The following is a 17771-nucleotide window of genomic DNA, read 5'->3' as shown; positions in this document are numbered from 1 at the left end:
ATCTCTCATTAAACAGAGTCTGAACTACCAACACAATCTCTCATTAAACACAGTCTGAACTACCAACACAATCTCTCATTAAACACAGTCTGAACTACCAACACAATCTCTCATTAAACACAGTCTGAACTACCAATACAATCTCTCATTAAACAGAGTCTGAACTACCAATACAATCTCTCATTAAACACAGTCTAAACTACCAATACAATCTCTCATTAAACAGAGTCTACCAACAACAATCTCTCATTAAACAGAGTCTGAACTACCAACACAATCTCTCATTAAATACCACTCTAAAAAGCCTCCCAACTCACCATGTTTCTACCTTCAGCTAAAGCCTTTCTCTGCTGAATCTATATACGAATGGAGCGATATTACTGAACTGTCCGCATCTCGCTTTGTTGTTGTTGAAAGATGCTGTGATTGGCTCTCTGCAGTTGCAGGTCCAAGATTGGTTGCTTTTGTCAATACAAAGTATTGATTGGCTGGTTTTGATGGATAATAAAATTCATTTTGACCAATTACGTCTTTGTTTAGTATTTACTGTCCAATAGATGTTTACTACACTTAAAAATACAGCAAGTCAAAAAGAAAAAAGCCACCACTTGCGTCGATTCATTTTAAATTTGATTCTGAGTTGGCGTCGAGACGTTCCAGCGGGCATCTACTGTCTATTAGAGCCCGCTAGAACTGGAAGCTGATTGGCCGACGGTACTGAACCGTTTTCTAATGCCAATAAATTAACCGATCAAAAATTGTAATGAATTGACTCCCTCATTTCAATAGCGTCCAGTGTGAGGGGTCAGTGGCTGTAGTAAGGTCTAGCAGATGCAGTAAGGCAGGGTCGCAGTGTCACAGGGTCTCTCAGTGGCTCAGGGCGCACAGTTGGAAGGGCTGGGGGCCGGAGGTGATTCCAGGGGTGGGGGTGAGGTCCAGTTGCTCCGGGCTGACCTCCTGGGGCGGGCGGAAGTGAAACTTCTGCAGGAGCATGGTGAAGAAGAGGAAGAGCTCCATCTTGGCAAGGGTCTCTCCAAGACACACCCTCCGACCTGGGGGGGGGGGGGGGGGGGGGGGGGGGTTAGAGGATTACTGACTCGTACTGCAACACTCACACACTGCACCGCACACAGAGACTTCAGGATTAGTAAACACAGATCAGTAACATACTGGTTTGTATCCTGAAATGGAAAACATGTTTTCCTCTGAATCTGAAGACTTTGTAGCGATTGTTACCTGTTCTATATTCCATTTGGAAACTGGTTGCTTGTTGCACCTCTATTGATACCAGTTCCCTTTGCTCTTAAAATGCCGGGGTGGAGGGGGGTTAGCCCCAATCCTGTCTAACCTGGTCCCTTCTCTCTGACACACTGACCTGCTGAGAAGGGCATGAAGGCGTCTCTCTTGACAAACTTGCCATGCTCATCCAGGAAGTGGTTGGGGTTGAACTGGTGAGGGGTCTCCCACTGTGTCTTATCAGAGAGCACGGAGGAGAGCAGCGGGATCACTGGGGTACCCTGGGGGACACACAGAAATAAGCGGCAACCTTGCTTTTGTCAAAAGCTCATTCCAGAAGGAGTAATACTCTAGGAATTAACCCACTGTACTTATGAATTAGCCTCTTCAAAATGCAAAACACACTGCCTCCCCTGTCTATCTCCAATCTACCTAACCCTAACCCTCCACTATCTATCTCCAGTCTATCTAACTCTAACCCTCCCCTATCTATCTCCAATCTATCTAACCCTACCCTACCTATCTCCAATCCATCTAACCCTAACCCTCCCCTATCTATCTCCAATCTAACTAACCCTAACCCTGCCCTATTTATCTCCAATCTATCTAACCCTAACCCTCCCCTATCTATCTCCAATCTAACTAACCCTAACCCTGCCCTATTTATCTCCAATCTATCTAACCCTAACCCTACCCTATCTCTCTCCACCCTTGAAGCTATCATTTGGTCAACTTTCCAAAAAAACAAAGGGGGGGGTGAGGGGGTGGGTGAAGATAGGCATGGCAGAGGGTTTGGGTTACAAAGAGGATTGTTGGTTTGAGATGGGAATGGCGAGGGTTAGGGTTACAAAGAGGATTGTTGGTTTGAGATGGGAATGGCGAGGGTTTGGGTTACAAAGAGGCTTGCTGGTTTGACATGGGAATGGCAGAGTGCTAGGGTTACAAAGAGGATTGTTGGTTTGAGATGGGAATGGCAGAGGGTTTGGTTTACAAAGAGGATTGTTGGTTTGAGATGGGAATGGCAGAGGGTTTGGGTTACAAAGAGGATTGTTGGTTTGAGATGGGAATGGCAAGCGTTAGTGTTACAAAGAGGCTTGCTGGTTTGAGATGGGAATGGCAGAGGGCTAGGGTTACAAAGAAGATTGCTGGTTTGAGATGGGAATGGCAGAGGGTTAGGGTTACAAAGAGGATTGTTGGTTTGAGATGGGAATGGCAGAGGGTTAGGGTTACAAAGAGGATTGTTGGTTTGAGATGGGAATGGCAAGTGTTAGGGTTACAAAGAGGCCTGTTGGTTTGAGATGGGAATGGCAGAGGGTTATGTTTAGCTCTTCACTAATTCACTGTTTTCAATAATTCATGTTTTTCTACATGTGTAAATAAGTCATTTAGTGAAATAAAGAGGGAGCATAGTATTATATGATGAGTGTTTGAAGTTGGACATGGAGGAACTGCAATGTCTTCAAACAGTCCTTGTTGGTTTATTAGTCTGTATGTTTTCCATTTGAACAGGAATGTGCGGGATGAAGTTGTGGACCAGACCACCCCTATACACTCTCTGTCTCTGTCTCACCTTGGGTATCCTGTACCCCCGGAAGGTGGTGTCCCCTGTTGTCTCGTGCAGCAGGTTCATGGGCACCACGTTGCCCACTCTCTGGATCTCATGCAGCACGGCGTCCATGTAGGGCATGCTCTTCCTGTCCTCGGCCTGTGGGGGGCGTTCCCTCCCAATCACACTCTCAATCTCCTCCTGAACTTTGTCTGTCAATGGGGAGGATTTACAAACACACTGCAATTACTGATGTTAAGAGGTGCATCTGATTGAGAGGACCCAGGACTGAATGACAAGCAGGGGGTGTTCAGTTCAGGATTTCTCTCTCTCTCTCTCTCTCTCTCTCTCTCTCTCTCTCTCTCTCTCTCTCTCTCTCTCTCTCACTCTCATTGTGGGAGGAGCCAGGTGGTGATTGGAGCACAGGAGTTGCGGTTCAGGAGAGTCTAAGCTTTTGCAGTTTATTTATATATTAATATATTCTGTGTTTTATGTTTGTTGGTTCATATTTGTTGGTAATAGTGTTAAGTCTTTGTTGTTTGTTATGCTGATTCTAGATCAGCAAACTAAGCACTGATATGGAGTGTAGTTCTGGGGGAGGGGGGATATTGACTCGTCGGCATGGCTGTCGCTGGGTGCCTGATATCGGGGTGTCGGTGGAGGATTGCCTGGTGGCAGTAGGAGAGGTTGTGGGCTTTGACAAAATAAAATCAGCTTCAAGAATGAATAAGGCTCTAGTCATTTTTCTTAACTGATGTGGATTTGGTCAATAAGCTGGTGGAGAAGGGTTTTAGTGTGCAGGGGTCTTTTATTGAAGTTTCACCTTGAGTAACACTCGTAACCAAAGTAATACTGCCTAATGCCCCTCCCTTCTTAAGAAACGAGTTACTGGAAAGAGAATTATCAAAATATGGAAAATTAATGAATCCCATTAAGATGATCCCTCTAGGTTGTAAAATTCCCAGTGTGAAACATGTTTTGTCTTTTAGAAGGCAAGCGTTTATTTTACAAAACGACCTTAATTTAGTAATTGAGGTAGCGTGGAATTTTAATGTAGAGGGGAAGAATCTCTTCGTTTTCGCCAGTTCTGATACGATGAGGTGTTTAAAATGTGGAGCTCAGGGACATCAAAGAAAACAGTGGCCGAGAAACAGGTATTGAGCTGAAGCAGAGCAGGATAAGGGAGCTCCTGGCGGGGAGGAGGTTGGGGGCGATCGGGGAGAGCGGGAGGACGAGCAGCCCTCTGAGCCAGCAATGTCCGAGTCAGTGGAGCCAGTAGAGCCCCAGTTAGTGGAGCCAGCAGAGCCCCAGTCAGCGGAACCAGCAGAGCCCCAGTCAGCGGAACCAGCAGAGCCCTAGTCAGCGGAACCAGCAGAGCCCCAGTCAGGGGAGCCAGCAGAGCCCCAGTCAGCGGAGCCAGCAGAGCCCCAGTCAGGGGAGCCAGCAGAGCCCCAGTCAGCTGAACCAGCAGAGCCCCAGTCAGGGGAGCCAGCAGAGCCCCAGTCAGTGCAGCCAGCAGAGCCCCAGTCAGGGGAGCCAGCAGAGCCGCAGTCAAGCGGAGCCAGCAGAGACCCAGTCAGCGGAACCAGCAGAGCCCCAGTCAGCGGAGCCAGCAGAGCCCCAGTCAGCGGAACCAGCAGAGCCCCAGTCAGCGGAGCCAGCAGAGCCCCAGTCAGCGGAGCCAGCAGAGCCCCAGTCAGCGGAGCCAGCAGAGCCCCAGTCAGCGGAGCCAGCAGAGACCCAGTCAGGGGAGCCAGCAGAGCCCCAGTCAGCGGAGCCAGCAGAGCCCCAGTCAGCGGAGCCAGCAGAGCCCCAGTCAGCGGAGCCAGCAGAGCCCCAGTCAGGGGAGCCAGCAGAGCCCCAGTCAGCGGAGCCAGCAGAGCCCCAGTCAGCGGAACCAGCAGAGCCCCAGGCAGCGGAACCAGCAGAGCCCCAGTCAGCGGAGCCAGCAGAGCCCCAGTCAGCGGAGCCAGCAGAGCCCCAGTCAGCGGAACCAGCAGAGCCCCAGTCAGCAGTCAGGAGCGGCCAGCAGAGCCCCAGTCAGGGGAGCCAGCAGAGCCCCAGTCAGCGGAGCCAGCAGAGCCCCAGTCAGCGGAACCAGCAGAGCCCCAGTCAGCGGAGCCAGCAGAGCCCCAGTCAGCGGAACCAGCAGAGCCCCAGTCAGCGGAACCAGCAGAGCCCCAGTCAGCGGAGCCAGCAGAGCCCCAGTCAGCGGAGCCAGCAGAGCCCCAGTCAGCGGAACCAGCAGAGCCCCAGTCAGCGGAACCAGCAGAGCCCCAGTCAGCGGAACCAGCAGAGCCCCAGTCAGCGGAACCAGCAGAGCCCCAGTCAGCGGAGCCAGCAGAGCCCCAGTCAGCGGTGCCTGAAGCTGAGTCGACACCACAACAAGAGACACAGCCAAGCGCCAGCAGCCTCAGGAGCAGAGTCTGGACAAAACGAGGAGTTTGAAACGTTAGCGAAAAAAAAGAAAAAGAAAAGCAAATGGCCTGAAGAAGGAGAGATAAAGCGTGACTCTAAGTTAGTGTCTGTGGGCAGCAGAAAGAAGTGTCCCGGCGTGAAGGTTGCCGATCCCCAACTGATGCCAGATGAGGAGCTAACGTCTTTCCCGGAAGCTGTGCCACCTTGCCTGGAGGAAGAAAGCAGTACAGAACAGACCCAGTCTGACTACGAGACAGGGAGTAAGACAGGGGGTACTGAGGCTGAGGATGAGGCTGAAGCTGTGGCTGTGGGGAGAGGTGAGGCCGCTGAAGAAGACGGGGCAGACGGCAAGGAAATTGAGTGCATGTATAGTATTCTGGTATATTAAGCAATCTTGTTAAATTTGCAGACGACACAAAAGCTAGATCAGCAGAGATACCATTAAAAAAAAATCGTACAGACTGTAAAGAAGATGATACGATCAAAAACATCATTTTAATACATTTTTATTTGTATTTTTTAGTGTTCGTTTTAACTTGATGGTCTTAAATATTTTAGCTGTCATGGAGAAGTCTATTATTATTTCTTTTAATGTTAATGGTTGCAGACAGTCTTTCAAAAGAGTAGTTATTTGATTTTTTAAAGCAGGAAAGGGCTGGGGTTGTGATGTTGCAGGAGACGCGCATTGAGCAGGAGAATGAGGCCGTCTGGCTGTCAGAGTGGGGAGGTCAGTGTATGTTCAGTCACGGCTCCAGCACCAGGGCTGGACTAGCAGTGCTTTTTAAATCAGACCTGGGTGTCAGTGTAAAGCAAATTGAAGAGCTTGAGAAAGGGCGGCTTTTAAAAGTACAGACACAAATAGTTGGCTTTAACCTTACTTTTATACATATTTATGCACCAAATACAGGAAGAGAAAGAACTGTATTGTTTAACAAGTTGAATCAAACCATTTTAAAATGTAATAGTAATGACGTATTAGTGGTTGGGGGTGATCTACAGATTTTACAAAGGATAGGAATACTGAGGAGCCACATCCTCAATCCTCCAGAGGGCTGACTGCAGTGTTACAGTCCAGTGATCTGGTTGACGCTTGGAGATGTCTGCACCCTCATGCCTGACAGTACACCTGGTCCCAGTCTCGTAATAATTACACTTCTAGGGCATGACTGGACCAGTTTTATTCATTCTGTTGTCACATCAATTTTTTGGTAGGGGCAAGTATCATTCCCAATAGTCTATTGGACCACCACTGCCTGTTAGTCAATGTATTTATTCCAACCGAAGGGCACAAATCATCTTATTGGCATTTTAACATTCAATTATTAAAAGACTTCAAATTTGGAAATGTTTTTAAATAGTTTTGGAAAGTCTGGCAAAAACAAAGGAACATTTATCAAGATTTAACTTTGGTGGGACATTGGGAACAAACAAATTCTAATTTTTTGTCAGCAGTACACTCTGGAGGCAACCAGGTCACTGGACAAAGCAGTCAGGGAGTTAGAGAGAGACATTCTAAATTTAGAAAATAACGAAGATCACTCTAATGAGCAAGCCTTACAAAAAATAAAAGAAAAAAGAAATGTGTTGGGCAGCTTGCTGGAGGAGAAGGTGAAGGGGGCATTGGTGCATTCTCGCTTTGTGGAGCTGAGGGACATGGATGCTCCCACTTCCTCCTTCTTCAGCCTGGAGAAGAGAGTGTTAAGCCAGCAGTTGAGATGTGTGTGGACACCCTGCGGCAGAGAACTACACAGCAGAGAGGAGATCAGTGAGGTGGCTGTGCAGTTCTACAAGCAGCTATTCACAAAAGAACAGTGTGATCCTGATGACACAGAGACCCTGCTCCAGGATCTACCCAGCCTGAGTGAGGAGGAGCAGAGTGGTCTGGATACAGAGCTCTCCTTCAAGGAACTGACCACTGCAATGACACAACTCTCCAGTGGGAAGGCGCCTGGGATAGATGGCCTCCCCCGCTGAGTTTTTCAAATATTTGTGGCAGGTGATCGGGGAGGACTTCTTCCAGGTGCTAAAGGAGAGTCTGGAGAAAAAAGAACTATCTCTCAGCTGCCGCAGGGCAGTGATCACACTGCTGCCCAAGAAGGGAGACCTGTTTCGCTGTTATGTGCCGATTAAAAAATAATTTCCAAGTGTCTCGCAAATAGACTTAGAAAATGTATAGTACAGTAATACACAAAGATCAAAGTTATTGTATCCCTGGAAGATCTATTTTTGATAACCTGTTTTTATTTAGGGATTTTTTAACTCTGAGCGAAATGTGTCATTTTAATGTGGGATTGATCTCCCTTGATCAAGAGAAGGCTTTTGATAGGGTCGACCACACCTACCATGTGAAAGTCCTGGAAGCCTTTGGGTTTGGCCCTGTTTTTATCTCTTACATAGAGCTTTTATACTCTAATGTTTTTTAGCGTTTTAAAGATTAATAATGGGTTGAGCAAACCTTTCTCGGTGAGCAGGGGCATTAGACAGGGCTGCTCTCAGTCTGGCATGCTGTACTCCTTGTCTATAGAGCCACTGTTGCATCTTCTGAGGGGCAGGTTGTCTGGCTGGGCTGTGCCTGCCTCACTCATCTCTGTCTCTGTGAAAGTATCAGCCCACACTGATGATGTGAACGTGTTTGTGTGCAGTGATGGGGGCGTCCAGGCCGTGAAGGAGAGCTTGGCAGTGTTTCAGAGAGCATCGTCAGCACGGATAAACTGGGCAATATGCAACACCTTCCTGTCAGGTGTTTGGCAGGAGGGGGGGGCCCCCCACGCTGCCTCAGGCCCTGCAGTGGGACAGGACTGGGATTAAGGTGCTGGGGGTGTTCTTTGGGACAGAGCTGTTCATGCAGAGGAACTGGGAGGGCCTGGTGGATAAGGTGAGGGAGCGGCTGCACAGCTGGCAGGGGCTGCTGGCTCAGCTATCATTCAAGGGGAGGGTCCTGGTCATCAATAATTTAGTGGCCTCCATGTTATGGCACAAGATGGCATGTCTGGACCCTCCACGGGGAATGGTAGCGGAGACTCAGAAAATATTGACTTCTTCTGGAGCGAGAGACACTGGCTGAGGCCAGCAGTTCTGTACCTCCCCTCTGATGAAGGTTGGGCAAGGCCTGGTCAGCATTACCAGCAGGATGGCAGCCTTCAGACTTCAGAATTTCCTTTTATTTGGTTAAAATCTGTTTTTAATGGAGAACGTGATTTTTTTTTAGGATTTTATGCCGTAGCCTGGGGAGGTTTCCCCGGAGCCAGCAAGTATCTTAATTGTGTTGTGCTTTACCTTATTTTTATTGAATGGATTTTAATTGCAATGATTTAATAAAGGATCTTAAAAGTCAAAATCTCTCTCTTCTCTCTCTCTCTCTCTCTCTCTCTCTCTCTCTCTCTCTCTCTCTCTCTCTCTCTCTCTGTGTCTGTGTCTGTGTCTCTCTCTTAAAAGAAGAACACATTTCCCTCCTGAAAGTGGGGGTACCCCCTCACTCACCCTGAATGTGGGGGTACTTCATCATGAGCAGCAGCCCCCAGCGCAGGGTGGTAGAGGTGGTCTCAGTCCCTGCAGCGAACAGGTTCCCAGATGTGATGGCCATGTTATCCTCGTGGAAATACTTGTTGGAGTTTCTGGCCTCCTGTAAAACAATGAAGGACATCAGTGACAACTCCTTTCCAAGGTGATCCATCAACAGCTTCAAACACTCAGTGATAAACTGTGCAGGTAAATCTACAACAACGACATTGTAACAAAGCACCTTCACAAAACTACTGTTAGAAACACAGGCCAAAACAGATGGGGAATGAAAAGATAAATCCTACACACCTAAAAAAAGCATTTTCTACACAGGCCTAACGAGCTGTAGAGACTAATTTATAGAAAACTGAGTAAATCAAAAAGAAAGAAAAAAACTACCTACACTAATACAATGAATACACACAGGTCTAAACAGAGCTATTGCCCTCCTCTAACCCTAACCCTAACCCTACACTAATACAATGAATACACACAGGTCTAAACAGTGCTACTGCCCTCCTCTAACCCTAACCCTAACCCTACACTAATACAATGAATACACACAGGTCTAAACAGTGCTACTGCCCTCCTCTAACCCTAACCCTAACCCTACACTAATACAATGAATACACACAGGTCTAAACAGTGCTACTGCCCTCCTCTAACCCTAACCCTAACCCTACACTAATACAATGAATACACACAGGTCTAAACAGAGCTACTGCCCTCCTCTAACCCTAACTCTAACCCTACACTAATACAATGAATACACACAGGTCTAAACCGTGCTACTGCCCTCCTCTAACCCTAACCCTAACCCTACACTAATACAATGAATACACACAGGTCTAAACAGTGCTACTGCCCTCCTCTAACCCTAACCCTAACCCTAACCCTACAGTAATACAATGAATACACACAGGTCTAAACAGTGCTACTGCCCTCTTCTAACCCTAACCCTAACCCTACACTAATACAATGAATACACACAGGTCTAAACAGTGCTACTGCCCTCCTCTAACCCTAACCCTACGCTAATACAATGAATACACACAGGTCTAAACAGTGCTACTGCCCTCCTCTAACCCTAACCCTAACCCTACACTAATACAATGAATACACACAGGTCTAAACAGTGCTACTGCCCTCCTCTAACCCTAACCCTAACCCTACACTAATACAATGAATACACACAGGTCTAAACAGTGCTACTGCCCTCCTCTAACCCTAACCCTAACCCTACACTAATACAATGAATACACACAGGTCTAAAAAGAGCTACTGCCCTCTTCAGTGCTTTGATAGCAGTGCTGAGTTATTGCTCTTCTGAAAAGCTTGGTGGGTTTGACAAAATCCCCACCTGCTGGTGGACAAATATACTGCAGTTTGTATTCATTAACTGTTACTAAGCAATAGACAAAAAGAAACAAACTATAGGAGGGGCATAAAAATGATGTGATGAAAAAAAGATCTTTTAATAGCACTCCCCATGAGGCCACAGTGTTGGTCCCTCACCAGTCCCTGATAGCCAGGCTCTGCTGTGCTGATATTACCTCTTCTCTCTGCCTGGAGATGAACGTGTCGATGAAGCTCCTCAGGTCATTGCTGTCCACAGTGTCTTTAAGATCCTTGTATATGTTTCTAAAGTACCCCAGCAACATTGTTCCGTTTTGATGAGCCTTCTTGTGATCGGACAGGAAGAAGCCCAGGAAAGGAAACATGTTATACAGCTGAAAGACAAGGAGGAAGAAGAGGGGGAGTTTAATGGTGGAAATGGCTGTAATGATCCTCGATTAAAGGATTACTGTATTACTCTACACAATGTCACATTGAAAAAAAAGATCTATATTTATCATTTGTGCGTGAATAAATTAATAGACTTGTTCATACACAAAGAATTTCTGCATGCATAATTAAATCTTTTCTAATTTGTTCACATGTGGAAATGTTTCCATTTAGTAGACAGAGATGGACATCAGATACAACCTGCACATTAATTGAATGGAACTGTTTTCTGTTCACAAAATTAAATGAATTCACTCTTGATGCTTTAATTGCTACACGACTACAATCTATAGCACTTGGTTTGGGGAACCCAGCAATTGAATGGAAATCCCTTTTTACTCCAGCCTGCATTTGTTCCCTCTATTGAAATTGAATTGAGTGAAATGACCGAGTCCCAAACCCCAGGCATCAATGTGCTAAAAGAGGCTCGTGAAATGCCAGCTATGTCTCCGATCTGCCAAACAGCCAATAGTAGCCAGAATCTGAATACGTGCAGCAGTAGGATGTGCAATTGCAACGTCAGCAATACTTGCATCAATAACAAACCTACTGCAGATCTTTAGATGATTTAATAGGAGTTTGATCTTATATTCATCTGATCTGACTCCAGCTTTATAAATCAGACCTGAATGCAGCAGACACTAGCAGAGCTGATCAATTTGAGCAGGAGCTCTAATCACTACACTGTACCTGTGTCTTGGGGCTCACACCCAGCCTGACATTCTCGTTCACAATTCTTTGCAGATTCAGGAACTGTGAGTCGCTGTAGTCGAAGCGGTCTCCGAACACGATGGAGCAGATGATGTTGGAGACAGCAGAGTTGATGATCATTTGGGGGTCAAAGGGTTTTCCTTAGAGTGGGGGAACAAGAAAAGCCACCCGTAACGTCAAACACTTAAGAATCATAAGATAAAACTATATATTTTTATGGATCTACAAAAGCAGCAGCCAAAACATAAGCCTACTTTCTTCAGAGGAGGGCACTAGCTGAAAAGTTAGTCTGCTTGACTTTCTTACAGTTTTATTTTAAAATAAGAAAAGTCACAACAGAAAATAGCAGAGCAGAATGTGAACCTACTTTCTATGCAATGATTTTAAATAACAAATTACCAGCGTCTAGAGATGTGCTAACCAGAAGGAAGTGTCTCAGAAGCAGAGGATATGAAACACAGACCGGACACCAATTTGTTAATTTGGGGGGGGGGGGGGGGTTAGGGTTAGGGTTAGGGTTAGGGTTAGGGGGGGGGGGGGCGTAACAAGCAGGGAGGTGGCAAATACCCCCCTCCCCATAAACATCTGCCCTACGTTTGCCCCCCCAGATTTTTGTTTCATTGTCGATCATTTCTGAGCATCCGTCACTGACATTTTATAACCAATCAGGTTTTGAGTTTAGTTAACGATCCAACCTCCATTTAAAAAAGAAAAAGTTATTGTGCAGAGCTGCTGACACTCACGCATTGGGGCGTGAGACTTGTGCATTTGGGCCTATTCTCACGCATTAGTATAAAAAATCTCACGCAATTTTCAGCGATTATTATTAGCAGCCTCTTAGTTTGAACCCATCACAGCAGTCTCTCAGTTGAAAAAAAATACGTGGCGGAAGACTAGAGACGGTCTGAAAATGAAGCAATCACGTTTTTTAATTTGTGAGTCCTATATACTGACTCTAGGATATACATTTCTATTTTAAAAGAAACACTACTGTAAAAAGCAAATTGGCTTTGTGTTTTTGGGCCCCCTGTCTCCTGGGCCCAGGTTCATTGCACCTCTTAAACTCGTGATAACGTCTAGCAACACCACTGTCTGGGTCTGGTCTGTTTTGTCCCCATTGAGGGTCAATCCTTTGTTATCTCTTCTCTTGGTCTGGTTGTCACCTTTGTGGGATTGGAAGACCTCCACCATTCTCTGGGACTCCTCGATGATCTGATCCTCAATGGTCTTCTTCCCCATCCCAAAGTCCCGCAGCGTGGAGAGGGTGAATCGACGCATCACCTTCCAGGACTCCCCCTTACCGAAGAGAATACCTGCAGGAAAGATGAACACATCACCATTGTTACAATGATACACCATGAAACCAGCCTGAAACTCATTCCAGTATCAACCTGGATGCTGCCTGCAGCCTGGTCCAAGACTACAGTGTGCAGCCTGATCTTATTACACAGAGATCAATGATCACCTATCATACATACTAGACTACTGGTCCCTCTGCAACATTCTGCCTATAGTGGATGTAGAAATACAGCAGTAAGAACCACCACATAAAACAATGAGGTATTTCCTACATCCTCTAGGGGCAGAGTGGTGGAGGGGGGCTGGTCATTGGTCACACTCTGGTGCACCAGCTTTGGTGTTTTCTAACATTCAACACAATGATACAAAGTGACTCTAAAACAACAAGAACAAATCATTAGTTAAGAGAATTGATGGAGTGTCAGCTAGAACAGGACAAGCTGAAAACAACTCATGAAAAAGTCTTCAAATCTCATGCAGTGTTTTCCAAAAGAATTGATATTTAAGCATATCAAGGATTATTTTTCTATGAAACTCATATTACCGTTAAAATGTATTCAATAAATTTAGTTGTTCAAACTAGACCTAGGCTAGAAACAGACCTTATAGATCTGAGGGTCAAATAATGTCAAACGTCTAATGCATCATTTCAATTGAAATGACTCAAGAAACCTCTGCCTGGATGATTGGTGCTCTCCACAGAGGCTAAACTGAAAGCACCAATCAACACAAAGCTGTTTGTTTCTATTGTTTCAATTGGAATGGTAAATTAGCCCAATCAACACCACTGGCTGTCACCTGTGAACCAGCCATTCCTGCTGCAGTTCTGGATGAAGGGACTCTGGAGGCATCTCTCTTACCATTCCCGCCTCTAGAGCTAGTGTTTGTGGTGTGCGTCTGGCCTCTCTCTGAGAAGTTGTCTGCTTGGGTTACTAGAGCCTCCTTGACCGCCTCATAGCCTGTCAAAACCACGTACTTCTTGGGACCCATGTGGAAGGTGAACACATTGCCGTACGTCTCTGAGAGCTGGAGAGAGAAGAGGAGGAGAGTTGACTCTCAAAGCATTAGCAGGGAAGTTTGTCTACTTGTTTAAACTTCGAATTTAAGTGGCATGTTCCATTCATTACAGTGGCGTAGCGTCAGTAGTGCACAGTAGTGCATGTGCACCACCAACTTTAAGAAAATGTGTTCCGTGCACTACCAACATTTGTGTGCTGCTCCTAAAACTCTTCCTCTGTCTGGATGTTGTGAGGATGACAGGGACTTTCCTCTCTGCCAGCCCGTTGCTCTCATGTTAGTCATATGTGTGCTGCTCAGAATCGCCTTTGTTTTTTCATGTGTTTTTTTGATGTCAGCAGCTGGAACGAGCTGCAGGGCAAGAGTACTTTCAGTTTTTATATATTTTTTTTTTTGATCCATCAAGAAACAATTGCCAGGTAGCCACGCTTTTTAAAAACGTATTCTGCATTTTTTGACATTTGTCTTTTATTTATCAGTACCAATTATAAATATGACATTTCATAATCTAACATGAAATACTGTACTACTATTATGGCTTCCAGTAGACTTTTGCAATATAATTTTGTAGTTTCTTTGATTAGATGATGTTAAATAAAATATCTAAATTATGTTCATATACATATATATATATATATATATATATATATATATATATATATATATATATATATATATATATATATATATATATATATATATATATATATTTTAATGATGTCGCAAACTTCAAATTCTAGGTGATGCAAAACTTTTGGCCACAGCTGTATGCTACTTGGTATAGGCTAGCTTACTGTTGTGTAGTTTAGAAATGTGACATATGCACCCTGTGTGCGTGTGAGTGCGTATGTACAAAATTGAAGGCATATGAAAGAAAAGGTTTTTAAAAACATACACAAAAAGTTATAAAAAGATTAAAAAATCTTTTATTTTCATTTAGTTTTGGGCAAAAGCCATTCTTCAGCTGTTTAAAAAGAAAAATAAACACAGTAAAGTAAACTTGTTATTCAAGAATTGTAATTATACAAATCTTCTGTGGATGGTGTCATGATTATTAGAATACAACGTTCATTCCCAGAGGTTCCAGAGTTCCCAGTTTGAAGATAAAATCTCCTTCCTTTTGTTTCTGAGCAATATTTGTCCCAGACAGCGCTGAGGGACCAACGTGACCGTCACCTCAGCTGGCATGGTGCCAACCCACCTTGGGACCCTCAGCTGGCATGGTGCCAACCCACCTTGGGACCCTCAGCTGGCATGGTGCCAGCCCACCTTGGGACCCTCAGCTGGCGTGGTGCCAGCCCACCTTATAACCCTCGGTTAGCAAGCAGAACCTGTGTTGAATGAATTGTGAGTAATAAGAAGGTCGCACTGAGTCAAGAAACTGCACCGATACAAGGCTGTGGGGACCCTAACTGAGCGCAGAGAGGCTCAGCTGCAGTAGAAGCTCCGGCGATAGTGCTAGTGTAGGTCTGGCCCTGGATTACAGGTACATTATTATGAAGACTGCGCCATAAACGTTGCTTTAATTCAGGCCTGTGCCCAGGGAGCTGCAGAAGGCTTGTCATTTGTTTCTTTTCTAGTTGTTCATTTGTACCGGTAAATAAATAACAGTGTGAATCTGTGCCAGATCCGTTCAAATAACAGAATTATAAATGACTAAAAGATATCCTAAATAAATGCTGTCTGAATAACTAACACTCATACTGTACAGAAGAGTCTCTCATTTCTTTAACAGGTCATTTGATGGGTCGGCTATCATGGCGCCAACCCACCTTGGGAACCTCAGCTGGCATGGTGACAGCCCACCTTGGGAACCTCATCTTGCATGGTGCCTGCCTACCTTGGGACTCTCAGCTGGCATGGTGACATCCTACCTTGGGACCATCATCATGCATGGTGCCAACCCGCCTTGGGACCCTCAGCTGGCATGGTGCCAGCCTGCCATTTGGAACTAGGGTTACGACTAAGCCCATTCATGTTGTATATAAGTAGTGTGGTAAGCCTTGTGTTGTTGATGTTGCTGAGTACTGTTTTACCTGCCAGATCATGTTTAATAAAAAACGTTCTTTTTCCTGGATTCCTGCATCTTCTTTCAAGTACCCACACAGCTCGCTACAATAAATATTTATTTACAAAACTTTTTAGTTTTTTCTAAATTTGAGATTTCAAGTTTTACTACATGTTTGAAGTTCTAGATTTATTTACAAACCCCATGATAGGTCTAAGGTCCTTGCTAAGATTTTTAACTCAGAAGCTCCAGTGCAAGTCATTTATTTTTTATTCCAGGAAACAGAAGCTGTTAAAGGAATACTGCATAGTAGATGCATAACTGAGTTGCTGATTAACTGCTGTTCATGCTTAATGAAATGGAAGTGTTGTTTCAGGTAACACATTAATACAGAGCCCGTGTAAGCCCATTACTGTAAGTGCGTATGTGAAGAACCCATAGCGCAGGACACTGGGGAGCGTTTACTCTGCACTTGAACAGGATGGGTTAGGGTTAGGGATGGAAAAACAGCAAACCCATCTTCATGTAATGTCTGAATAGATTTTCATTGCAGCACATAAAGAAATAAAGTTAATCACGTCGAGCTGTGGGGACCCTTGCTGAGCACAGAGAGGCTCAGCTGCAGTAAACTAGAATTCAAGAAATACTAAAAGAAAGAAACAAACCCAGCACCAAACGTGTCCATGCATGCTCTTTTTGTCAGTCTGTATGTTCTGCATTTTGCTTTGATCATTTACCGTAGGGAGGGAGAGTCAGGAATTGATTGTTTTTAACACAGTACTTCACGACACATGTCTATGTTTTTACCATTGTAACAGTTGTATGAAGGAATTGCTATATTACACATTCATATTTCAGATCAGATTGGGCATGATTTTACTCCTCCTGCCTGCATGTTATATTTAATGGCAGATGTTATCGGCACTAAGACAGCTGATTTCACTGCTGAGCAGCTGCACAAAACACTTCTTTAAATACAATACCAATCCCCTTCTAAATGAAGGCCAATACAATATTATTCAAGAAATACTAAAAGAAAAGCAAACCCAGCACTAAATGTGTCCATGCATGTTCTTTTTGTCAGTCTGTATGTTCTGCATTTTGCATTGTTCATTTACAGTAGGGAGAGAGAGTCAGGGATCGATTGTTTTTAACACAGTACTGTAGTTAATTGCTAAGGGAACCAGAGTCAGATGCCTAAAATACTTCTAAAATATCTAAACTTAAGGCAAATAAAATAGACGTGTTTCTCGTTCTACAGCCCTGATGTTAAATCTGTAAAAACATACCCACAATACCCACTTAAATCCTGATCTTAACGCCCTGCCTGGTCCACAGTGCCACTCACCTTACTCAACGTTTTGTACGGCCGGTGCAGGTCCAGAATGTTCAGGTTCCCAATAACAGGTAGAGCCGGCGGGCCGGGGGGGAAGCTGTAATTAGACGACTTGGAGGATTTCCAGTAAAAGTATAAAAATATAAAACCAGTTAAAACTAAAGCCAGAGACACAGTGGAGGTGTGAGCTAGGAGCAGACTAATCACAGACATGTTTGTCAGGAACACAGACACCTCGGCTCTCTGTTAATTATCTCAGAGTTCAGAATAACGCTCCTGGGTTTGGGCAGTGTTTAAATAGAGCGGCACACACAGTGGGCGTGGCTTCAGAAGGACTTCATCAGGTTCTTGCCAAGCAAGGTAAAGGTTGTTGATTTTTTGGAATGGTTTGCAGAATATTGTGTAAGCAGGTAAGATTTTTTGCTGTTGATGTTCTGCTTTACTTTTCAAAACCTTGTGACATGGAGCAGGATATTATTATATATCTAATTCATCTAGGAATAATGTGTTGGTAAATACCATATTCATAAAATGAAATGGTTAGAAGATAAAGCACATTTTATTATGTTTAAAAAAGAAATGGAGAGATACATCGACACCATCAATTGCTTAGATAAAAAAGCAAAAAATACATGATATTGTTAATGTATTTACAAAATAATGCAGGTGAGTTAAAATACCCCTGGGAATGCTTGTATAGTTAATGTAATGTACAGAGCTTGTAATAATACAGTTCAGTTATAATACCCTGGCAATGCTTGTATAGTTAATGTGATGTACAGAGCTTGTAATAATACAGTTTAGGTATAATACCCTGGCAATGCTTGTATAGTTAATGTAATGTACAGAGCTTGTAATAATACAGTTCAGTTATAATACCCTGGCAATGCTTGTATAGTTGATGTAATGTACAG

The 17771-nt window shown here is 44.5% G+C and overlaps 1 protein-coding gene across 1 annotated transcript; it reads right to left on the bottom strand.

The window, feature by feature from the left end:
• Window positions 1-633: 633 nt before the first annotated feature.
• Window positions 634-17131, bottom strand: LOC121303431 (cytochrome P450 2K1-like). The gene is made up of 9 exons (XM_041234135.1): window positions 16870-17131; window positions 13357-13522; window positions 12361-12510; window positions 11177-11337; window positions 10255-10431; window positions 8681-8822; window positions 2807-2994; window positions 1376-1517; window positions 634-1052 (listed from the first exon to the last, which is right to left on the bottom strand). Exons 1-9 carry the CDS (start codon window positions 17068-17070, stop codon window positions 868-870), a joined length of 1512 nt encoding a protein of 503 aa, XP_041090069.1. The 5' UTR covers window positions 17071-17131; the 3' UTR covers window positions 634-867.
• Window positions 17132-17771: the final 640 nt, after the last annotated feature.

Source organism: Polyodon spathula, chromosome 32 (assembly GCF_017654505.1).
Source record: "Polyodon spathula isolate WHYD16114869_AA chromosome 32, ASM1765450v1, whole genome shotgun sequence".
Lineage (NCBI taxonomy): Eukaryota > Metazoa > Chordata > Actinopteri > Acipenseriformes > Polyodontidae > Polyodon > Polyodon spathula.
The sequence above is the reverse complement of the archived record's forward strand: the minus strand, read 5'-3'. Positions and strand labels throughout refer to the sequence as shown.